This window comes from Condylura cristata, unplaced genomic scaffold, assembly GCF_000260355.1.
Source record: "Condylura cristata isolate star-nosed mole 26May11 unplaced genomic scaffold, ConCri1.0 scaffold00024, whole genome shotgun sequence".
NCBI classification, from domain to species: Eukaryota; Metazoa; Chordata; class Mammalia; order Eulipotyphla; family Talpidae; genus Condylura; species Condylura cristata.
Genome location: NW_004567125.1, coordinates 16206175 through 16232567, shown reverse-complemented (window position 1 = coordinate 16232567; position 26393 = coordinate 16206175). Strand labels below are relative to the sequence as shown.

Sequence of the window (26393 nt, the reverse complement as noted above, 5' to 3'; positions counted from 1 at the left end):
CACCAGAGACAGAGTGGGGAGCAGAACAGGCAGATCGATGCAGTACACTGCTGAGGGGAGCAGTGGGCAAGACAGGAGAGGTCTGCTGTGCCATGTGGGTCAGCTCCTGGCCTGGGATCGAACTCTTGCCAAAGCAACTGCAGCCAGCTTTGCAGTGCTGCACTTTAACACATTGCGCCATAGGGAGGGCCCAGCTATTTTGTTTTTTCATTTTAATGTTTAATGTCCAGTTTAATCCATTGGGCTTTCATGAGTCAGGTTTCCCAGGAAATAAGCTCTAAGGTGGAAATTTGAGTGCCACATTTTATTGGCAAGTATGTTTGAAGACAGGAACTATAAAAAAGTCAAGGAAGCAGGACTAGGCAGAGAGGTTGGGTTTGGCTGCAATCACATGAGCCCATGCGGTATTCTGGACCTTGGTTCTTCCTTAGGGTCCTTTGTACTCCCACAATTACTAGTCCTGGATTTCGAGTTGCCTTCCAGGAAGGGGACTGTAAGGCTTTAGGCTAGAACAAGTTCTGGAGACCTGTCAGTGTGCTTGTATCAGCAGTAGGGCAAGAATCTAGGTCTTGAAGGTCATCTGGGATGAACATATCATAGCACTGGCTGCAACCCCCAAACCAGAATCTGTTCTCATAGATGCTGTAGTTCTCCTGTTACTTAGTGATGGGAATATGTTATAGGAAAAGATTACCAGGTGATTTAACTGTGTGAATGTTAGATGATATTCCCTTTACACACCTATGCCAGGTATATCCACTGTAGTATATACTGGCCATTGTTTACTGAGATGTTATTTAGCTAATGACCATAAATGCGTTATCTTAGGTAAGATACTTAATTTTGCCCTTTAAAAAAAATTTTTTTTAAACTAAGTTGTCAGTTATTTACCTGTTCTCAATAACTTTGGGGTTACATTTTCAGTCCTCCATATATGCACATGCTTCATGTACCCATCAATAACCTCCCATGCTATACTCTTCTTTCTGCTATCTCTTCTTCTTTCCCTGTTCCCTCCTGTAACCAGTATATTTTACACAAAGCCTAGGAATTGATTTTGTTGTGCTTTTCCAGTGTGTGAGTGTATCTCATATATTGGTCATTTATATTCCACAGAGAAGTGAAGTCATCCAGTATCTGCCTTTCACTTTCAGACTTACTTCACTTAGCAAAATCACCTCAAGTTCCATTCAATTTGTCTCAAAAAAAATATTCTTATTTTATAATGGCTACATAATATTTCATTTCCAAATTGGGGATATTCCTAAAACCAAATTAAGTCATCATGAAGACTAAAAGAAGTAACAGTCATAATGCTTCTAGGAGGGGACCTGACATGTAATGCATACTTTATTAAATGGGTTTTACTTTCTTCTCTCTTAAAATGAGAAACTTTCATATCTAAGTATATGTCATTCTACAGATGAAAATGTTTTCCTCTCTTAAAATGTCTTGTTCCTCCAAGAGTACTCACATTTGGATCAGGATTTTGCCTTCGTTCCTACCTCCTGAAGTTTGCCACTCTCATCAGGAAAAACACACCAAAATGATGTAATCTTCCCCAACCACCAGCACCTTGTCCAGTCCCCACACCACCCCAGCTCTGGCATTACTCAGTATTGACTGTTAATCCATCAGGGATTGAGGTAGGACGTATCCTCCACAAAGCCTATTTCTACTTGCCTTGTGCATTAATTTGAGGGCCTCTGGCTACCAAATTTCTCTGACATCAGTTCATTAGGATGCATAGAATTGCATGGGATAGCAGGAAGGTGGACAGAACATTTAGTTACCAAATCCCTTTTGAAATGTGAAAGCACGCCAAAACAAGAAGGCAACATTTGCAGTGCTGCTTTCCTAGTGGAAGGTTTTCATAGTTCTGTTACTCTTTTTAGCTTTATTGAATGGCAAGAAAAAGATAGCTTCTGTAACAGGTATGGAGGAAAAGAGATTTTGCCCTCAAAAATGATATTTTAAGAGAGAGATCAAAATGTGGGTATTTCATCTGATACACATTTCTACTTTGGATACTTGGCCTTGTCTCCTGTTTTGAAATTCTGATGTGCATGTCAAATAAGTAAGGCTGTTCCCCATTCCAGCTTGCGCTCTCCTTCCTCCCACCTTCTCTGGACACAGAGGTTTCCTTCTGGCCTTTCCCCTGCTCAGTGTCAATCAGTCTGATGTAACATCACAGTAGGCAAATGAAGAAGATGCACTGTATTGAAACCAAAGACTGGTGGTAAATATTTTGACTCTCAAAAAGTTGAAAAAAATTGTCATTTTGGATGTTGAAGAGCCAAGGTCAGGAAGGAAATTCCTGAGAAGGAAACTAGCCTGGGCATTGGCAATCTCTCTTTAGCTGGGAGATATTTTTATCTTGAATATGGAACAGGAAGATTGTTTCTCCAAACATTAGAATGAAACCAAATCTTTACCAGCCCGCCAGCAACTTACAACAGAAAAGAAGAAAATTCCTTGAGCCCTAACCATGGCGAATTTAAAACCATAACAATAAAACAAACTGAAAAGACCTAAACAAACAAAAACCACTTTTCATTACACTGTGCAAGCTAAACAATCCCACCCTTTGGGATGTATTAATTTTTTTTAAAGATTTATTTATTTGTGCATACAGAACTGGGGTATAGGCCAGAGGCTCAGGGGCGTTTAAAGGCTTCACCAGAGACAGAGTGGGGAACAGAACAGGCAGATCGACAAAGTATACTGCTGAGGGGAGCAGCGGGTGGGTCAGGAGAGGTCTGCCACGCCATGTGGTCACCTCCGGAGCAGACGGGAATCAAACTCATGCGGAAGCAGCTTTAGATTCTCAGTGCTGTGCTTTAACCCGCTGCGCCACCAGGGAGGGGCCCAATTTTTTTTTTTTTTAATTTTAGTTGATTTACATTTAGGCATCCATCCTGCCTCTCTTTAAAGAAATCTTAACTGTTTTAGGGGTGGAAATTTATTTGTTTTTTAAAGGTTATTTTTACTAGTGATTTCCATTGTCCTATCGATTATAGAAGATGTCATATGTTTCCTTTTTTATTCTTAAAGCAAGTATGTAAGTTCTCTGAGAAATATCATTCAATTAAAACTCTTCATTTTATCACTTCAGTTTTGTTACAAAGAGATGATCAATGGGTAAGTTGTCTTCAGTTTTATCAAAATTTAATGAAACTTGAAGTAAACCAAGCCTCATGCTGAATAATGAAATTCAGTAGGAATTTTGAATGTTCATAGACCAGGAGGAAAGAACAGGATGGGAGCATGGGGAAGGGTATGGGAGGTGATTTGAACTTCTAAGCAAGATTCCTTTGGGGCTTCTCATTTTCAGGACTGTCACACTACTTTGCCTTGATCACCAGAAATGACCAACTCAGCTGGCCCTGGGGGGCCTCCCTGCAGGGATGAGTGGTCTCTTGCTCTGCTAATGTCAAGTTCTTCTCAGGTGCCACTTATTTGTCCAGAGTTTCTCCCTCCTGCTATCATTTTTTTTTAAAGATTTATTTATTTATGCGTACAAGATCTGGGGTACAGGCCAGAAGTGTGGTGGGTGAGAGGATTCACCAGAGACAGAATAGGGAGCAGAACAGTCAGACAGACTGAAATGCACTGCTGAGAGGAGCATCAGGTGAGAGAGAAGAGGTCTGCTGTGCCATGTGGGTCACTTTCCTGGCCAGGGATTGAACACGTGCTGCAGTGGCTTCCTAGTTCTGCGCTAGCTTTGTAGTGCTGTGCTTTAACCAGTTATGCCATTAAGGAGGGTCCCCAACACCATTTTTATACTTGGACAGTACATCTCTGACATCCTTCACCCCAAGATGATAATCCCTAAAGGTAAGGAACACCATCCCCTCTGGTAAACATCAACCAATGGGAAAGAGGATATAAAGGGCTTTGTCAGGTAAATTTCCTCTTTTCCTCATACCTGTGGAATGCTTGGCAGTATCATTTCTAAATATGGTCCATCTGTTAAAGTTTCTATGGCTATCCCTCCTGCACAACCCGCTCTGTCTTTACCTTCATGGCAAAGTTTCAGCCAGCACAAAAGCACTTCCTATTTTTTTCTTCCTAACTTTCTTCTTCACTCTGTCTAACTCCCAAGTAAAGCATCAGCCCTTGATTCAGGTCTGTTTTCTAGATGGCTATTTCTAACTTATAAAGGAGGGCAATGAAGACTTTTGAGAAACCAGTCTTCTGCAACTCTCAGGACTACTGTCTGATTCTTCGAAGAAGGTATCCAGATCTGCTCATCCTAAACTGCCTGTTGGGCCTTCATTTTGGTACCTGCAGTCTGCATTCCTATACAAGGTCGGAACTGCCCTTCAGAACCTGGTCAATTAGTCATAGAAGCCAAACCTTACAAGGAGCCTTTCAAATCAATCAAGAGCAGAAAGCTTGATCACCCTAGGAAGGGTATACATTGTGAGGTATGATGGGGAATGCCCAGGGCTGAGGACCCTTGTATGACAAGGGACCCTAGAAGCTGATCAGCAGGACAACTTGTTGATAAGATTGAAACCCTGACCTGACTGGATCTTAATTACAATACTGAGTCATCAAGCAGATGAGAAGTACCTGGAGGGCAGACACACATTCCTTCATATTACAGATGACAGTTCCACCATTCTCCTTTTCCTTTTACCTGCTTCCTCCTACAATTGATGCTGTGTGGCTATTTTATCAATAAAAAGGCTATCTTGCTCTTTCGCAGCACCCTGTATTATGTACCCTACTCCACAACTCCCATTTCTTAATCAGTGTGGTGCCCAATGCAACATGGATATATAGATAAGAAATTGCCCTGAGGATCTGGGATGCCAGACAGCAATTTCCTTCAAGTTTCTGATAGCTGAGGGTTGCACAAACATTTCCACATGGGCCAAGGGGGAAGAGGTCTCTCTAGTCCCTTGGAGCACCTCTCCTACAGGGCAATGTGAGCACAGGATGGCGCTGGGGGCCACTGGGCAGCCACAACAGTAGTTGGAAGTAGCTACATCTTAGAGATTGAGATGAAGAACTTTCATGGGAATATCACTAAAGATCAATATACAGAAGAGCAGGGATGGTGGGTAGTACATAGTGGTTTTGTTACAAGGCAGCTCCCTGAACCCCCAAACATGCCTGCTCTAAATAGGTTCTGCCATCCGCTGCATCAAGACAAAACATTAATGAAAAGGGACTTTAATACAGTGAGTATACAACACAGAAGACAAAGAATATAATTTTTGAATCAAACACCTGAAATTACCCATCCCCTTATGGGTAAAAGTCTACCCAAAAGGATTGGACCAAAGCAAGGCCTGAAAGCCCGCTATAAGACTAAGGTATCTTCTGGCTGGGACCCATAGAAAAGGGTCAGGAATGGCCAGACAAGTCTGGAAGGAAAAGAGCAACATCAAAATCAATATAAGCACTGCCATAGTCAACCTCCCTACAGGTCTCTCACCCATATCGCTTTCAACCAGTCCAGGCCCAAGAAATAAACACAGTTTCTTCACATGTCTCTCTGGCTTTCTCAAGTCTCCTTCTGGCTCTCCATCCTGCTTCCTTCCTCCCCAGATTCCTTCACTTCTCTTCTTTTCTCTGCTCAGCTCCACTTTCCTTCTGGGTGGGGCAGGGAACCTGGAACTTCCCCCTTTTCCTGGGGACAACCCTGTTACAGTTTGAGAAAATTTGTTTAGAAGAGTTTACGAGGTTCCTCTTAGAACCCTTTTTTTTTTTTAAGTTTATTTTTACATCATTTTGCACATTTTTTTTTCATCTCCATTGTAATCCCCACGGGTTTCCCATCACCAAATCACCCCTGTGCCACCACCATAGTCCCGTGCATTTCCCTCCCTCCCACCCACCCCCGTTTTTGATCCCATTCCCCACTCCACCCCCACAGAATGTCTCTGGTCTATGGTTGTTCATTATTTTTGTTATTTTCTCGCCTGGTCCATTATACTCCTGCTATGAGTGAAACCATCCAGTATTTTTCTTTCTCTTTCTGGCTTATCTCACTAAGCATGATCTTTTCCAGCTCCATCCAAGCCTCTTAGAACACTTTTAAAGATCTATTTTCTTTATTTATGCATACAATTTATTTATTTATGCATATGGGGGGCAGGCTGGAGGTGGGGGAGAGGGGTTGAGAAGATTCACCAGAGACCCAGTGGGGAGCAGAACAGGCAGATCTGCTGAAGTACACTGCTGAGGGGAGCAGCAGATGAGACAAGAAAAGTCTGCTCTACCATATAGGTCAGCTCTCTAGCCAGGGATTGAACTTATGATGCAGGGGCTGCGGATAGCTTTCTAATGCCGAGACTTAACCTCTTGTGCCACTAGAATGTCCCCCTCCCCTTAGAACACTTTTAGAAGTTGTAGAATTAGTTGACTATTTGGTATATTTGGTAAAGGGGAGAATTGGGAATGGGTTAAAAGTTCTGAAATACAATTTGGACCAATTTGGACTTCTGTAATACAATTATTAAGTCACATTCACCGACAGTTTTCTGCACTGGCTAGCCACATAGTGGTACCTATTTGTTTTTATATTTTGGTAAGGCCTAGAGTAATAACTGGCCCCATTATACATTATTCCTGTGTGTACATGGGATATTCCATGACTGGCTCTACTTTGTTTTTTTTCCCCTAAATTCAGTAATCAACCCATGAGATATTCTATTTCCCTTATAAACAACCAGACAACACATGTCTCCAAGTTTTCTTATCTAGGACATTGAAGTGACAACAAAACCTCTGGAGTGACAGCTCTGGGTAGGGTAGAAAAGAGGTCTTGGCAAGAGGAAAGACAACGTTCTAGGGCCAGGATAGACTCTTTAATTTCAGCCCTCTATTTAAAATAAAGGCAGCATCCAGATTCTACCTAATGATGTTTGATTAGGTAATTATTAAACTTGATTAGGTAATTATTAAACTTGAGAAAATAGCTTCAGTAAAGAACAAACAACAACTTCTTCCCTAAATGAACTTTAACACAATAAAATGTCAAAATTATCACATTTTATATATGTATAAAGTGTGTTCAATATCTATCTGATTGTCACCAGACTACTATTTCTGCTTTAGTCAACTGTGACACATATTTTTGTATACACCACCGTGTTATCTCCAAAAGTAAAAAATGGATGTTGGTCATTGCTGATTATTTACTGCCCCTCCCCTTCATAATTGACAATATAACTTATTTTATTCAACTCAGCAATCAAATTTTGTGGATTTTCACTGCTGTTCTAAAAACGAAAGCACTGAAAAAAGAAAAAGAACTGAATTAGGGATCAGGAGATGTGGGTCTTTTTAAAGTTATTTAACTCTTTGAGCTTCCATGGGCTTGGCTATAAAATAGAAAAAATCATTTTGCCAATCTTGGATTTCAAGAATATCCAATGAGATCAGGACTTGAGATTTTTTTTTTTTTTTGAGATTTATTTTCATTTACTTAGTATAGTACAAGAACTGGGGTAAAGGACAGAGATGATGGGGGTAATAGGATTCACCAGAGACAGAGTAGGGAGCAGAACAGACAGATCGACAAAGTACACTGCTCAGGGGAGCAGCAGGTCAGACAGGACAGGTCTGCTCACCATGTGGATTAGTTCCTTGTGTGGGGATTGAACACATGCCAATGTCTGGTGATTGCTTGAACATGCTGAGACTTTTAACTCCTGCCCCATCATGGAGGCCCAAGGACTTGAGAATTTTGATGTGCTCTGATGCCATAAAATCTGATTATTACTCATGTGAAAATCTACATAGGACTTAACAGGGCATTAGAATCAGACAGACATGAGTTCAAATCTTAAGTCCTCTACACTAGAGCTAGATGAGTTGCACTGTGTTACAAAGATTTTCCAGCCCGCTAACAAGGGCCTCCCTAGCGGTGCAGGGGTTAAAGTCTCAGCACTATGAAGTTATCACCAGCCACTGTAGCATGAGTTTGAACCCAGGCCTGAGAACTAACACACATGATACAGCAGACTTCTCCTGTCTCACCTGCTGCTCCCCTCAGCAGTGTATCTCAGTAGATCTGCCTGTTTGGCTTCCCATTCTGTCTCTGGTGAATCCTCTCACCTCTGCACCTCTGGCCTGTACAACAGCTCTTGTATGCATACATAAATAAATCTTTAAAAATTTCATAAAAAATAAAGTGTAACTAATCATGCCAATTAGTGTTAATGTAACAATTTCACATGATCATCATGTTGCTAGGCATGATCATTTAGAGTGAACAGAGCTTTGTGGAGGATTTCAGCTCAAGAGTGTCACAAAATGGAACTTGCTTACTTACTAAAATAAATGGAAACTCATGTTTATATAAATCATACAATGTAAATGAGCCTCCTGAAGATAAGGCCACAATCGCAATTCTGACTGGTAGTGAGCCTGGAGAAACCAAGTGATTTCTACCAATTAGCAGCACTTTTATCACATGGTGCTCACAAAAAATCATTTTTCTTCAGATCACAAAATTCAGTAACTAATCTGAGTAGTAGCTAAGATGGAATATTATGATGACAAGTCAAATGAAAAAGTGAGTTACAACAAGTGATAAACAAATGGAAGAAAAAGATTTTATTAATAAACATGTTTACAAATGACAGCAAACACGATGAGAGTAGGTCATTTAAATCAAAATTTAAAAATAGACTGAAAATAGCAGCTCATAGGCTTCTCGCCCAAGGTCCCTGAAGTTGATGGACAAAAAGATTTTAACAGACTCATTTTTCAGGTTTGCAGTGGTGCAAATAACTCTGATGTCTTATTTCAGAGTTACTCTGTTTCAGATGAGTCTGAAGAAAGAAGTCATTTGCTGATAGAAATAGGGAAGTGAATCAAAGATGAGACCATTTTTTGAGCCAGCAATAAAGAATAACAGTCATGACAAAGGATAACAAGTTTAAAACCCCAGGTTCTATAAGAGTAACCATGAAGATTTTCCACAGATAAACAAGTCACCTGAAGATATGGGCAGTTAGAATTTCCTGTGCTAAGATTTATAGGACAGAAAGTAAGAGAAAGATGAGGCATATGAATGTAATGATGGAGGTGCCCTCAGAGGAGTGTGGCATGCCAGCTCTTGAACATTATGCTGATGCCTAAGACATCAATACCCGGCTGTTTGATGAAAAGCTCTCCTCAGATTCTGTTGGTCCCTAACATCCTTGCTACGCTCTGTGCTGTCACTTTTGTTCTGTGTTCTTGACTTTTGTCATGCCAGACACTTCTATTTTTTTTTTTGAAATTGAGTGAAACATACTTTTAAAAATTTTTTAAATCTTCATGCTTTCAGCTTTTCTGTTTGGACAAAACATATGAATAGAAAAGAGAGTGGTAGGCAGCATTAAAGGGCATTGCCTTAGACCTGCCTGTAATCACAGGAACCTTGTTAGGACTGATTTATGTTTGTCCAACTTAGAAAATGTTTTTACCAAAACAGTTCAGTCCTAATTCATAGAGCTGTGTAGTCTTTCACCTTCAATCGGGCTTACACTACTAACATGATTTAAGCTCTGAAATGCACACATTGCCCAAGGCAAGGATTTAAAGTAAGAGTTAAGTTTGCAGTCTTTTTACAAAGAATGCTTTCGCAACCCCTTCACTTCTCCAGTTACCAAATCTTTTCCAACCTGTCTGGACCTTCTGGAGCTGAGGCATAAATCAGGAGAAATATCATTGGAAATGGCCTCTTTTCTTCAAAGCAACATGTACCCACCTGAATGGAGCATTAGAAATGGTGCATGTGGTTTCCATTATGCCAAGGGAAAGCCTATCCCAACTGCTCTAAACTGTCTCTGGTGTATGACATCACAGCCCAAGTTGATTAAAAAATACTGTGAAGTCTCTTGGTTAAAATTAAGACAGGCTCTTCCAAAATCTCACATCTAGTTTCTTGTCCAGATAGACACAGAGAGAAGAGGTTGATGTGTGATGGTTTGGCATGGTTTCTGAAGGAGAGACTTTGTTATGAGATTTCTGGATATAAAATACCACTATCCTTTTGGGATTTCAGAACTCCTCTGATGCTGTTCCCAGCCTGAGCAGGAATGATCATGAGAGGCCTGGGAACAAACAAGGCAAGCCTTGAGGCAACAGTGATGTGTTCACAGCTTTTCCTTCTCCTCCCTCTTCTTATGTTCTTTCTTCCTCTCTCCATTCATCTTCCTCCCTTTTACCCTCTCTCATCCTCTACATTCCTTTTCTCCACTCCCTACTCCATTCCTCACTTCCTTTCTCCTACTTCAGTATTTTTTATTAGTGATGGTTTAAATTTCATTTTTGAGTTTTATGTGATATTTCTCAGCATGCTGGGCAGGCGTCCAGGTCAGTAAATGCCACATATTTACCAAATGCCTTCTTGATTTTTCTAAAATGTTGATGATTGTTTTTACTTTATCATTGCTTCCATCAATGGAAAGTAGCATTGAAATTCATAGGCAAATGAATTAACTGCCATTTTATCTTATTTTTTTAAAGATTTATTTTGTTTATGCACATAAGAACTAGAGTACAGGTTAGAGATGTGGGTGGTGAGAGGATTCACCAGAGAAAGAATGAGGAGCAGAACAGGCAGATAGACTGAAATACACTGCTGAGGGGAGCAGTGGGAGAGACAGGAGAGGTCTGCTGCACTATGTGGGTCAGCTCTATGGTCGGGGATTGAACTCTTGCTGCAGTTGCTGCCAATATCTTGATAGCTGTCTTTAACACCTGCACCACCAAAGAGGCCCTTAGCTGCCATTTTAATGTGCCACTAAGAATTATAAAGAGGAAGACCAAGGACCCAAGAGAAAACATCCATCAAAGCTTTTTATAGTACAGAAAGAGATACAGGTACAAGCCCATATCCCAAAATTACAGCCTAGTGAGAAAAAACAGAACTGTGTTCATTGAACACTACCAATTAGTTCTTTTAATAAGCACTGAGTACCTATTCTGTGCTTGGAACTAAGAATTCTAGGTGCCAAAGGTAAAGCAAGGAGCAAAAGAGACAAAGCTCTAACTTTATTTGTAAAGTATAGGCAATTTAAGACTTATTTTGTAACAAGGTGGTCCCTAGGAAAAGGGGAAGTTCCAGGTTCCCTGCCCTACCCAGGAGGGTGGAGCTGAGCAGAGAAAAAAAGAGAGAAGAAGAGAAAGAAGCAGGATGGAGAAACAAGGAGACCTGAGGAAGCCACATGGAGCAGCAAGCATGTGATGAAGAAACCATGCTTGTTTCCTGACCCTGGACTGGTTAAGGCAGATGTGGGTGAGAGACCTATAGGGAGGTGACTTTGGCAGTGTTTATATTGATTTTGATTTTGCTCTTTTCCTCCCAGATTTGTCTGGCCATTTCTGACCCTTTCTATGGGACCACCCTGTTACAATTTGATGTGCCCAAGAACTCTGTAAACTTGATCTAATTATTCCAGGTTTACTCCGAGAATGTGAAACTTGAGAGGGTTGCATTTACCATAATTCATCAGAGAAAGAGCCTACCTCTACATCCAAGTCTGATTTCAAATCCTGTATACTTTCTACTATCCTGCATGGCCCTTAGAGACTAATGAAATCATAAAAGACATCACAGTGCAAGGTAGACTAGGGTTAAGTGCCAACTGAGAAGAATTGAGATGAGATAGACCTGGTGAAGGCAGAGCAGACATGGAGTCTTCATGGGGGCACAGAGTCTGCTGGATAGACACAGTGAAGATGGAGAAGATGGGGACAGAGAACACACACAGGTACAGAGTGTATATGTAATTGGCTTGGTTAAGGATGATGAAAACTGAATTAAATTCAAAGAAAGAGGTCACAGGAGAGAATTAGGAGAAGGAGTCAGTGAAAGGGGTCTGGGACACAGTGTGTCATGCTGGAGTTTGTGCTGCATCCTGGGACAGATGACAAGGTGAGAGTGAGACCCAGATACAATAACCTCAAGAGTCTTCCTGCTCTACTATTGCTTAAATGTTTTCTGTTAACCTTTCCAAAGTTATTTCCTTATCAGTCAAATGGAGGATAAAAGGGCATGTTTTTGGAAGACTTCAAGTATGACCAACAAATGCAAACACTGGTAAGTTGCTGGACAAAAAGACTTTCCTAGGATTACCGTGCCTGCCAAGATATTTTTTTTTGTACCCACTCAGAATCTTTGGGAGAGCTTGATGTTCAAACAACTGGACACATCAGTATTTTGCCAATAAAACTGGTAAAGAATGTGAGAAATTTATCTACTACATGAAGTCATTGTTTCATATTTGTCTGAAGCTCCCAGTGGGCTCTGAACACCAGATTTTTGTTCCCCTCTGCTCTCCACATTCCTCTTTCCCATGAGGAGATCCTTTTGATATCAGCATGGGGTATATAGAATTCTTTGGGGGTGAAAGGTGTTCTTTCTATTATAGTAACTTTTTATTTAACTAGTTCATTTCCATGGAAAAGCTGTTCTTGATGCAATAAAATGAGAAGGTGCATACCAGATTTGTTTTTTAATTTTCCTCTGGTGGGGCAAAGTTGCTGAGCAAATTTGTTGAGCAGCTGGAATTGTTAAGGTCACACTAACATTGAAAAAAGAAGGTCCTGACATCAACATACCCAATGATTTGAATAATTCTGGGCTGCCTCCAATTTTGAATCCATTCCTTCAGGCTATTCATTTCTTTCTTTCTCCCACACTGGTTTCTGGCTTTTCCCTCTCTTTTTGGATAAATCCAATTCTATGTGAATTTTTAAGTTTTACCTGCTATAATGCAAACAAGTCTTATGCTGTAAACTTTAGGTCAATTCTATCAAGTATTATTTGCTTCTTCTGTCCAGATCTGTGTAATTGCATGAATTCTCTGATTTAGTTGGCTCTGTAAATCTATCCCAAGGTACACTGACGGCAGAGATGGAGGGAATTCATTATACACTCCCTGCTGAAATGGTGACCTGCAAATAATGATGGGGAAATCAACCTTGATCGTTGTGCTTTCCCTTTAGTCTAATTTCTTCTGAACTTTAGACTGTAACTTGTTTTTTGGCTGGATGGCCCCAAGGCATATTGGAGTCTGACCAAGAGGGTGGCGAGACCTGGATTTTCACACCATGAAGCTGGTAACAGTTTTGACTTCAATGCCTTAAAAAGTAGGTGATTCAATTGCCCTGTTTCCTTTCAGGGGAAAATGCTTTCTTTGCACCTAAACAATCTTCCGGTGCTTTTGACTGACAAGCATATTGTTATGATTATGACTGGACTTCTTGACTCCGGCAGGGATAGCATTTAAAACAGCCTGAGACTGGCACAAATCAAAATATTCATCAACTTAAACTATGTCAGCTAAAGTGGAAAAGCCACAATTTTAGTGTTTTATGTCACATCAGAAGTCCACGAACATGGTGCAAAGCTGCTTAACTCTTTCCCTGCCTAGAGAAAATCACAAGACGTCATGGGAGGAATCTGGATTTTTTGCAAAATTACACCTACCCTATAAATACCTTCTGCTTCTCTCTTTACAGTATCTATCGACTGTTTGGCCATATTGATTCAATGAATTCTTTCCTTTATGCCCATGCATTGATTAATTTTATATTTCAATAATAATTTGGAAAGTTTGTTGAGTGCAGGACACTGTGTTTGCCTTGTGGGTCTGCTAAACCTAGGCGGCTTATCCAGCCTCCATTTTATTACCTACAATTTTGTATTCCTAAAGCAAGGTCAGACTGCTTGGTCATAGGAGCCCAACCCTATGAGGTACCTTTCACATTAATTAAGACCATAAAGTTAGTATCACCCTGGGAAGTGTGTGCATCACAAGGTATGACTGGGAACACCTGGGGGATGGAGGATTGTGGGGGGAGGGCTGAAGACACATGCATAAACTTACTCCTGACTTAAACAGCATGAAGTATGACTAGGAACTCCTGGGGGGCCCTTGACTGCTGTATAATGAAGACACCCAGGAGCTGATCAGTGGAACACCTTTTTGATAAGATTGAAATCCTGACTGGGGAGTCAGGGCTAGTTCCACCCTTCTCCTGCTTCTTCTACTTCTCCCTCTCTTTTTCTGATTCCTCATATGACTAGTGCTGTATCAACAAAAAGGCCAGGATCTTGCTGTTCAGCAGCATCCTGCATTACGTAGCCTGCTCCACGACTCCTTTTTTTTTTCTTTATCAGTGTGGTGTTGCCCGATGCAGCATTGGGGGAAGGGGGTCTACATTCTTGTTCACCTGCTGGTGGTCCATTAGGAGAGGGAGATATATAAAATAACTAGTATATAAAGTGCTATGTGAGAGACGCAGATAAGCTGCCAAGGTGGATTAATAAAGGTGAAATCACACCCAGCGGGGGGATGCTAAAGTAGACATCTAAGGCAGGGTCTGCCCAACTGCCACTGCTTTAATCCTTTTCCTTTCCTTCCCTGGTGGTGGGCACTGGGCCACTGTTTTGTAATGTGGACGCTGTCCTGCCTGACAAGTAGTCCCTCAGCTACAGTTGCTAGATTATTGCCCATCCTGGTCCAATTAGACTCCCTTCCACTAGAATTCAGATTCCAGAGCAGGAGATCTCAGTCTCAGAATAATAGTAGAAGGAGTTCAGCTGGGCCAGAGAGGAAACAAATGCATGGAAATTCAGGTATCTCCTTTTGGTCCCAGGATTCTCCCTCTCTTGATCCCCACCAGAAGGTTGTGTTACAGGGCAACCCAATGTGAACTGGTTTGCCTGTCTGTGGGTCCTCACCTGCACACCTAAGATTCAATTGTACTGTGGACACACACAAAATGGTTCGATAATGGGTTTATTTACAAGGGAAAAGGAAAAGGAACAACCCAGGGAAAGAGAGAGAAAGAAATACAAGTTAACAAGAATGTCCTACCAGTTCTGCTGATTTGGAATTCCAATAGCACACTAAAAATTGATCGAGAGCCAAATGACCAGCTGCAAACAACCAGGCCAAAAGACTCCCGGAACCCAAATGTCTGGTTATATCCCAACCTGGCTGCTCAGCTCCACCCTCATTTCTCAGGGTGTTTCTCAATGGTGTTGATGGGATTTGTAGTTCCAATATCTGGAGTGGGGGGTGGAGTCCATGAAAACTGTATCTGTTACAATTCCTCAGACTTGTAGCAAGGTTTTGTACCTCAGGGACCCCACTCCAGGTTGACCCTGTTTGTCTACCCATTTACCCATGACAGGATGGGTGTTTTTGAGGGTTTTATTGGGAAACTATTATTAGGAATATCTTCTCTTCCCCTTCTATGAACACTAATTATATTAGAGATCTTTACACCAAGAGTCTGCTTCTGGGTCCCCCCTGGTTTTACCCTGGTAGTTCAATGGGTTAAAACACAACACTATGAAGCTATCTGTAGCAGCTTCAGCACAAGTTCGATCCCCAGCTAAGGAAGTGACCCACATGGTGCAGCAGACCTCTTCTTTCCTACATATTGCTCCCCTCAGCTTCATCAATCTGCCTGTTCTGCTCACCACTGTCTCTGGTGAACCCTCTCACAGCCCCTGCACCTTTGGCCTGTACCCCAGTTCTGTATACATAAATAAATACATCTTTAAAAAAAAAAAAAAGACTGCTTCTTTTGTCTGTATGCACCAGGACCCATGGTAAAGTATGTACCACTTAATAATGTGTAGTCTCTGGGAGCCCCTCAAGCTAACAGGATTACATTTGGATCCCAGTCTCCAGACCTTTCTACTTCTTCAGCTATCACCTGCATTTCTCTTTGAGGGTGAAAGTGGACAAGAATAACTTGCTTTCTAGTACTTACATCCCAAAGAATCCTCTCTAAGATAGAAGGTTTTGCAAGAAAGGACAGGCTCATCTCCATCAAACAAAGAATAAGGAAGGAATAGAAGTCTATGTTCTGATGTATTAACAAATGTGTTTTCCCCACGATTTCCTGTTCCCCTTGACCCTCCCCCATCAGGGCAGTTAGACTGTTAGTCATTCTGTGTCTCAAGGGAGGGTTGTCACAGCAGAACCAGAGAACAAAAGAGACAAATTCTTGGCTTTTGAGTTTAAAAAAGCTGAGTGTTTCGGCTTAAGAAAAGTATAAAAAAATATTTGGAAGACTATTGGATCATTTTGAGCCAATTTTTTTCCTGCCCACGTACAATAAAAATTCCCCTGGCTAGGAGACAAGAAACTATTCTAAGACAAAGCTGGGGGGCAGGGAAAAGGGGGTGTGCGTGTTAGAGTCTGGTGAGTCCCTGAGAGGGGTTCCTGAATTCTACTCCTGTACCTCCACAAATTGAGTATGGTGTTCTGAGTTTCTGCAAACAAGAACTGGTTATTTCCTGGCTGGAATCCAAAAGATGGCAAACTCTGGTGAAATCCCCTAGCCAAAGAGGACTGTGACAGAGAAGTCACTTGATTCTTCTAGAGCAGCTGGGTATGGGCTACTTCAGAGGGTTTTGCTTAGTCTCAGATCAGTAGGGGAGGTGAAGAATGTGTGTGTGTGTGTGTGTATGTGTGTGTGTGTGTTACCCTGCAAACAGAGTCAGACCTGAGGAGATGATGATGAAATGCACATTAACTTAAGTACAAGAGACCAGTGGTACCACATCCAGCTTAGAGAATGCCAGCATGGACATGATGTCAGTTTTGGTTTTAGTGCAGGGTCCTTGGGTTCACACTGGGAAAGGTTTCACCAGAGCTTCCCTTTCAGTGGCACGCCTCGAGTTCCCAGCCATTTCTCCACAAGACAGAAACTCAGTTATATTTAAAGAGCAGATTTATGCAGAGTGAAATTCACCCTTCAGGTATATAGTTTTATGTAAGCCACACTTTACTTAAATGATGTTTAGATGAGCCTTTGGATTTAGAATGAGATGTTAGAATGAGTTAAGGTTTTTGAAGCTGTTGGAATAGAATTTGTTACACAGCATCCCATTTCTCGGCACCAAGATTTTAGTTGCTTCAGGCTGCCATAATAAAATACCACTAACAAAACAGATGGGTAAGTTAACAGAAATTAATTTCTCACAGTTTTGGAGGTTGGAAAGTCCAAATTCAAGGTGCTCACAGGTTTGGTGTCTGGTGAGACCCACTTCTTGGTTCACTGTCAATGTCCACATGGTGGAAGAGACAAAGAGCACTCATGGGTGCTCACCCTCAAGACCTAATCACCTTAGAGACCCATCTCTTAAAACTGTCACCTTTGGGCTTAGGTTTCAACATTTTTTTAGAAGGATGCAAATAGTCGGGTCTACAGCAACTGTCTTTAGATCTTAAGAACCAAGAACCAGTTCTGAAAGAGAAAGGACTTGAAAGGGCCTGAGCTACCCAAGATAAGCCATTGTTTACCCAGAATTTTGTGCCAGGGTTTAGGTCTGTCTGGAGCCATGAGAGACATTAAGGACCATAAAAAGTCTTGTTCTCGGAATCTGCTCTGGCAAGTATGTGCGGTGATAAGAATTATAGCCTTCGAGGGAGGGATCTGTGGTAAGGCACCTTCCTCTCTGTAGGGCTCCTGAGGTTCCTGTCAGAGTTGAAAATGGCTACTGGCTATCTTCAATCACTTCTCCCCTCTCCACTCCAGAGGGGGTTTTGTTGGTTTTGAGCCTGAGAATGTTCTTTCTCTTCCACAGTGGTAGGAAAGGCCTACTCAAGACAGAGATGTTTCTGGATGTATGTGACACTAAGGCAATGTCTGTTGGTCATTTCTCAGGAAAATGCACATAAGGTCAATGACGCAAAATACTGAAAATGATGTAGTGTGGTTACATCAGCTGTTTTTTTAGTTATATAAGACAGGTCTGAACTGGAATTTCAATTCTGTAGTTTCAATTAAATGGCTATGAACATTCAAATCTGTCTCTTAATTACCTAATTTTTGCTAGGAAAGGAGGAAGATGTATAATTCTGAAGGGTTTTAAATCAAATGAAGACCCTGATGTGAGCAGTTTCAGGACACTAGATACAACTAATAGTCTAGCACATGGCAGCATTACTCAACAACTGAAATAACAGCTCATGAAAGGACTCTTCTCTCATTATTCATTTTGTTTCTTCTTCTAAGTGTGTTTCTATACATTGCAGGGTTCTTATATCACTTTCTGAACCTTTGGCCTAGTGACTTACCCTTTGAGGCATGCTATAATCACTGAGAAATGTGCTCCCTGTCATATCTTATTGCTATAATTATGGCTCTATTTAGACTCAAGTCATTTGGATCTTATCCCTATTAAGTTATCTTTGAGTTCACACCAGTCTGGACCATTTCTCTCATTTTGGCTTGGGCAGTAATTATTGTCCCAACTTGGTTCAGCAACACCTCAATTATCAGAATCAGTTCTTACATTTATGCTACTGTCCATATAAGATAGTATCAACCCTTTGTCAGAAAGTCATGTGCTTAAATTTAATTTTTCCAACTTGTTTTTTTCTAATAAATTCCGGTAGGGCTGCTATTTTACGTGTGACACACAAAAAGCTCCCATCTTTCTAACTTATTCTTGTTCTGGTGGTGGCAATTCATTCAAAGTTTGAACAAAGTGTCTCACAGAGGTTTCTTGTTTTTTTCCTAGTACATGTATTGCTCCTCTTTGCTAAACACACTGAAAAAAATGGCAGGCCCCACTTACATTTATAATTGTCAAACAATAGTAGAATAAATAAAATTTACAGTTTTCTGAAAAACTGGGACTTTGAGAGGATGCATCTATTTTATTGTTCTATTTACCTCTTTTAAATAAGCCAGTATTGTCCAGTTTTATGAGTGTAGACATCTTATGCCATCAAGTAGACTATAAGCTTCTTAAGGACAAAAGATACAGATCATATACTTCTTATTTAATCAGAACCTTGGTTATACCTGTAGCTATAGTTATCTGGTCAATTGTATGGAGGATATCATACTTTCAAGACAGCTGTTTGATACCAGGAATTTGCAAAAGCAGCCTGACATTAAGGTAAAGGCAGACTGGAGAATAGTGTCCTTCTTCATCCTTCCAGAGAGTACTTCAAGTCAGGCCTGGGGGAGATCTATGTTGAGGAGAGGGCTAATTGCCGTGGTCTAGAGTGGCCCCAGGCTTTGTCTGGCAGACTGAGTTCTATCTATCAGGGCCTCCTAAAATGCTGACTTGGCTCCTTAGAAATACAAAACCCCAAACATCATTTATAAAGGTCACTGGGAATGGCTTGGGTCAGAATTACTTGAGTCCATTTTGTGCCAATGCCTGGGAAGAGGAAATCCCTGAATACTTATATAAAGCTTCTTGAGAATACTATGTTGCTAAATCCAAACAGAATAAGAGAGGTTTATAGCCAAGTTTTTACTCTATAATTCAAATGCCAATCCAGCAATAAAATATGTTCTAGAAATTCTAATCAGAGATTTTTATCATGACTTGGAAACCAGCTGTGCTCTGAGTGCAAAGATTTACCACCTCCAATTGCTGTAATTCAGGAGAATTATGCAGATTTGAAAAAACTCAAGTATTTTAAATGAGAACCTCGCTGTAAAAAAACTCTGCTTCTTTGAAATATTTAAAAAATTGCTCCAATTTAAAAGCTGCAGGTAATCCAAGTAAATGAACTCTTAAAATACAGGAACTCAAGTTCCCCTGTAGGCTATTTTAAGATAATAAGTGAAAATTAGAATTTTGTATACAAATCTTTAAGTAAACAAGTGAAATAAGTAGTTAACTCCTAAATTACAAATCAGATCATGATAAACTAGGATAACCTTATTCTTTAGCTAAAATGGGACAGAAGTTTAACATTAGACAGTGCTACCAAATTAACTCATTAATACAATTAACTCATAGTTGTCATTTTGAACCAATAATTTCCTTTATAGAAACTAACAATTATTGTGGATTTTATGAATACATATATCAAAGGTCTTTTGAGTGTATTTTATGATTTTAAAAGATAGCAGGGATATCCCGGAGAAGCCAGTGCATCTGGTCCTCATACCACCATGACCCTACTTCTCATTTATTTGCTCTTGTTCCTCTCACACATGGGATACAGCTGCTTTGCACAAAACTGATGCAATATAACTTTGTCACTTATATCATCACCTAAGCACTCAGATACCACCCTGGGAAAGTCAAGCAAGGTAAGCTTTTCAAAGTAGTGGTTTCAGTAGATCTTTTACAGACATATTTGAAAGCATTTCACATACATAAACACAATCCCTGACTAGGATTTGTGAAAGCAAAAATTTCAAGTGGAGGGAAACAGTGAACTTCATGGCCTGATATATGTAAGTGATACATCAGGAGTTTAGAACCACAGCTTTACTAGCACTCTGAGTTAAAAAATCAGCCAGTTGGCCAACAGGCCAGTAGTGAAATGTCTGGCTTTCAAATTCCTTACCCATAAAATAAGATGATTATATCATATCTCCTGAGGTTCTATTCAATTCACTCATTTTATATTTCTCATTTCTCCAAATACCTTTTAAGTACTTGAAATACTTAGACTTGAATATTAGATTGTAGCTATCTATTAATCAACACTATGGAATCTCATTTACAGAATTTTTCTTAACACTCATGAAACAGTAGATAAATGGATCTATTTCATGGAGATATAGGATGCATTACTGCTACATATGGCTTAAGAATACATCTTACCTGTCTGGAAAATTTCCTATAAAGGTAAATAAAAGACATCATTTGATATGTATATTTCTTAGAAAAATCAGCAGCTTTTAACTTTTATGGAAATCAATCATGAAGAAAAATACAATTTATCAATCTTCAGAGAAGTCAGTAATGGAAAGCTATTTCAACTCAAATAATATAAAAATGCAAAGCTCATCCACATTGCTAGGAAATACTAATACCCTTAGACAAACTCACTTTATAAAATAAACAGAATGTTTCCCGCTTTTACTATTATGGGTACAATATTACATTGACCTTATTTTCTTTTATGATTCTTTTGTTAAGATTTAAAATTCATTATTTGTACCTTTTGGAATTTTTTGATAGATCATAGTTTAATGTGATACAGATTTAATGAGAAACTGTAATATTTATTTATACATTCACATATAGCACAATGTAGTGATCAAGTAGTAGTGATAGTAATTAACTAATAAAGTGACAAGAAAAATCATCATTTTAACCACTTAAATACTTTGTGACAGGAAATATGTCTATTATATAAAACAGGTAACTTTAGAAAGAAAATACATCAATTCTTTGGATAATCAAACGTTACAATAGCATTTTCTGTATTATTTTCAGTCTTACTGTAGAAATATTTTCATTGCCTAAATCAAATCAATGCACTGATTAAAGGAAAAAAAAACAATAATCAATAATAAAATTACACACATAAATGATATGCTTATATAAACACATCTGTGTGTGTATCAACTAACTCAGGTTATATAAAACTCAGTTTGTCAACTAAAGCTATTTAGGAAGCAAATTGAAGACAAAGTAATGTTGGCTTAAGTTGTCTTCAAATAAGTTGCAATTTCCAAATTGTTTTTTTGCAACTCAAGGTAAGATCCAAATAGATAATGCTACCTACTTTTTTTTTGTTCCAATGGTTTTTTTTTCACATGTTAATTTTGTCTCTATTAACCAGGACTCTGTTCTCAACTCTTCTCCAAGGTATCAGTTTCTATTTCAATTTTCTATATTTACCTGGTCTAAAAACACTCTGAGCTAACTAGTTTTTCTTCCACCTTTTTAAGTCACTTGCTTTTACCCATTAATAAGGGTACATGAAAGAAACTGACCAAACTCAAGGGGAACTAGGCCCCATACATAGAATGATCATAACTTGAGGTTTTAGAATGGTCACATATGCTAACATTCACTGAAAAGTTAGTATGATTTTAAAGACACATTTATCAGAACAAAATACACTTCACTGAATAATACATCAGTTGGAAAGAACAAACACCAGCACTTCATGTGGTCAGAACAGCTGAAATGTCATTTACATTAGTTTTAACTTCTTGATTTGGGTGGTTTGGATTAAGAAAGGGACTGCTATTGGAATTTTCACACTGTTCATCTACCTTTGGGCAAGCACTTTGTGGTGGATGCTTTTTGTTCTCTTTAGCAAATGTCACACTCTCCTCAGAAGGCTGACATGGCCTCTCTGATTGGTTCAGTTGTTTCCTTGTTTCTGCTTCTTGTTCATGAAGCAACCTTTCCACCTCAACTTCAAGTTCCAAAGTTTCCTCATCGGCTTGTACATCCAGTTGTTGCATCAATTCCTCCAGCTTTTTGGCCTTACGGAGTTCATTCTGCTGTATGATGGTGCAAAGGTGCTCAGTGAGTTGCTCTTTAATCTCTGTCTTGCGCTGTAGATCTAGTTTTGCTGTAATGTACTCTGCTTCAGCCCTGTCAAACCGCTTCCTGTAGGAAAAGTAGAAAGATTGGTCCATAGGTTGCCATTGAGGCAGGTCTAGATCAATAAAACCCAAAATTGGGGAAGCAAATGTATAATGAAGATATGGATATTGATACTTTAATGAACACTTACCTGCATGTTAAGACAAACTAGCTTAATGTTGCTGAAAATTATGAACATCTAAATATGTGGCCTCTCCTAATATATCATCGTTCTTATGAACTTTTTTGTTCTTTGGCTGTTGTTGAATAAAAGCACACTAAGCTGGTTCTGATAGGGAAGAGCCCTGATTTGCAACGTTTTGCTAGTCTGCAGATAAACACTATCACCTTGGTCAAATTCAAGCTATTGCTGTGATAGCTTGAATACAGAATTGGCAAGTTACCTAAAAGCTGTCCTCATGACAGCAGTAGAAAACTAGTTAAACGAGACAGTTGACCCTAACAAATCTCTTAATTAAAAGACCAGAAAAGGAAGAAAAATTTTGGCGCTGAAAGATATGAACAATGGTTGGGAGCTAAATATATACAGGGCAGTGCATACTCAATAAAATAAAACTGATGACAGCAAGAAGTAAACATCAAGTAGAATAGAAAACTTCAGGATTGGCTCAGAAAGGGTTTCTCAAATTCAGCACTGCTGAAAATTTGGTATTCGAAGTGGGGAGCTATCCTATCCATATAGGAAGCTTAGCAGCATCACTGTTAGTTAGCCCCTATTAGCTGTCAGTCTCACCCCCAAGTTGTGATAACCAGAATAATTTCCAGGCCAGGCATTACCAAATATCTCATAGGAGAGACAAAACCACCCCTTCTTGAGAATCTCTGGGTTCAATGTTTCACCCTGTCCACTTTGACAGACTATTGTTAGGTGTTTTCTAGAAAATTCTACATTATTTACATACACCCACATATATAAATCTCCACAAACAGACAATGCCAGTCTTATGTGTCTTTTGCATTAGACTGGTACAAAAAGAAAGTTAACACACACACACACACACACACATTTCCCCCCCCCCAAAGATTTATTTATACATTCAAGAACTAGGGTGTAGGGCAGAGGTGAAGGGGCTGAGAGGATTCACCAGAGACAAAATGGGGAGCAGAACAGGCCGATCTACTGAAATATACTGCTGACGGGAGCAACGAGAGAAAAAGGAGAGGTCTGCTGCACCATGTGGGTCACCTCCCTGGTCGGGGATTGAACCCAGGTCACAGTGGGTGGCAATAGTTTGATAGCACTGAGACTTAACCCTTGTGCCATCACTAGGGAGTCCCAACATAGATTGGTTTATTGTCTTTGATCTCTTCCATGATTTATTTTTGTCAAGAAAAGAAGATGATTCCCACTTACCAGCTACTTACTTTAATTACCACTAGCAACTGCAGAGGTCAAGCTACCATATTTGTTATAACCATCTATATCAACTATACTAATTTCTAGAATTAGAATTATGGCAAAAGAGAACAAGCATAGCTCCAAATGTAAGTTTCTCTGTCTTGGAAAAAAATATAGTAAAAGACAAAGAACTTTAATTTTTGGTAAATTGGGGTTCGAAATCTGCCTTTGTCTTTAGCTATGTGTATACCTGGTTTGGTAAGGCCTTTTTTGGATATAAAAAACAGATACCCAGCCAAACTAGCTCAATAAAACAAGGCTTTTATTGTAGGATATAGAAGATAATCTCAGAAGCATGTCATCAAAATCAAAGGCTATTTTCTTCAATGTTATGAGGTCACACAGTTTCTCTCACTCTGGATTTCCTATCATTCCCTTAGCCCAGTATGATGACCAGCTGTGGACCCGTATCAAATTCACTCTGCTCTGTCTCTGTGTTCCAACTGCAAGACTGGAGATGGAGGATCTGGGTTGGCCTGGCTCATACCAGTTTAATCAGGACTCTTAATACCAGATCATGCCATGAGCCCATTTAGCCTATGGATTAAGTGTTCTTCAGTTGGTCGCCCATGTCTGTTCTCATCAAGTGTGCCCCTAGGTTAGCATCATGAGTATTAAACATGGCCTAGCTGCTAGAGAAGGGGCTGAAGAACAGGCATGCAATGATTGAAAGTTTAGCACTATGGCACTGGATGGTTTCAACTGGTCTTGGTCTATATATAGAATGGTGATAATAATAATTAAAGGAGTATTAAGAACTATCTAGTATAAATCAGGCAAGAGTGTAGGCCAGTATCTGGCAGGCATGCAGGAACTTACCACTCAGGTAAGTTCATCATAATCAAAAAGTACTGCTAGTACATCACTAAATATATCTAAAATTAAAGCAGATATCTAAAATACAAAGCACCTGACATTTATATTTGAAAATTTATTTATGAATCATGTTTTTTTTTTTTTTACTGTCACCTAGTAAATATAAGGAGAATACAAGCTACTTTCTAGTAAGCCCCTGTGTTAAATATGTGTTCCAAAGAACTCTGTTAGCTATTACGATCTTATATTACCATACTTTATAATACATCCTGTTTATGAATGTTCCTGCAATATCTGAAGACATTGTTCTTTAAAGACAATCTTCTTTGCAGGTATATGAAATCCTGGCTCCTTCCCCCATACCTCCCTTCTCAGCGATCTCCTTGAGTCAGTCAAAGACAGGAAAGATTTACTGACTGGGCTCATGAATGTTGAATTGAAATTAAGATTTGCAAATAGGTCCCTGGGTTTCTACCAATCTTTCTCCCTGGATAAATCACTGAAGATTTTTCATTTTGTTTATTTATGTAAAGTCTTTCTGGCGAGGAACATGCATATATATTCTTGTACCAAGTGATTTATGTTTAAAAATTGATTAGTTTCACAAACTACTTTACCAGTCTGGGGATCAGGTGGATAATACCAAATGAGAGTATGAGGACTTACTTTGGACAGAATAATGAAAGCATTATGTATAACATAGTCAGGTAAATTGAACTGGTAATGTAATTATAGCATTGTTTTGTTATTTTACAGAGACAATGAATGATTTAGTGAATGCTATTTAAAGGATTCAAGAAACTGTCCATTTAAAAACACTGACATTAAAAAACAATTCAATCATTAATCCATGGCATGCCATTAGGTCCCATTAATCCACTTTTAGGTTTGTAGATCCTTGACTGAGAAGTTATAACTATTTGTAAGGATTAATATAGCATGATTTTGATCTTTTCTCAGATTTTTCCCAAAGCACAAAGAGAATTATTATTTATATATTTCAAAAGAAAATACAACTAACTCTACTTTACAAAATGAGCCCACTGATCTTTTATAAACATACTTATGAGAATCTCAAGGTATTATTTTTCCTATGCAGTTTTCTCCCGCTATCCAATAGTAGAGCATCATTATAAAATACTAAGTAGTCTCAAATGGCATAAAGTGAAAAGTAATTACCATTAACTTACATGGAACATTTTTTAGTGTTTCAAGGCCCTAAAAATGATCTGCCAAATCGTACTAAATAACACACAAAATCTAAAATAACATGTAGTAAAATCTATAATGCTATAACTATTCATCCTTCATAAAGCAGTTCGTGAGGAAGAAACTTGGTGGTGCCACACAATGATACTCTTGCTGCCTCTGTAACAGCCTGCTGCAAAATAAACACTGAATTCTCAATTTTCGCTTTTTAGCATAAAAGTGGAAATACTCTTAGCAGTTCTTTCAACTGTGAAAACAGATATGGTGTAGGTCTTTCATAAAAGTGAAGTGGTATAACATGAACTTTCTAAAAACAGGAATCCTTGCATCTTAAAACATCTTGTTATTTCATTACCCTAGAAATTACTTCCTCAAAACTAATAAATTATTTCCATTCATGTTTAAAAATTCATAAATAAAACAGAGCATGATGACTTAAAGGATGACGATGTAATGAAATAGAGCAATACTGTTTTCCTTACAGAGCTGTCCAAAGTATTACATCACCTTTCAAAAAGATATGAAAGACCAGAAACACCATATTTGTAGTATGCGCTCAACTTTCATTGAACACAGCTGAGAATTAGTACTTTTAAAAAAGATTTATTTATTTATACATACAGAACTGGAGTATTATAGGCCAGAGGTGAGTGTGTG

At 39.3% G+C, this 26393-nt stretch overlaps 1 protein-coding gene across 1 annotated transcript in view; it reads right to left on the bottom strand.

Annotated features, from left to right (window-relative positions):
• Positions 1-21005: 21005 nt before the first annotated feature.
• Positions 21006-26393, bottom strand: part of GORAB (golgin, RAB6-interacting) — a 21461-nt gene continuing 16073 nt past the window's right edge. The window contains 1 exon segment of the mRNA XM_012728876.1: positions 21006-22315. Within this exon segment, the coding sequence (XP_012584330.1) occupies positions 21862-22315 (454 nt within the window). The 3' untranslated portion in view covers positions 21006-21861.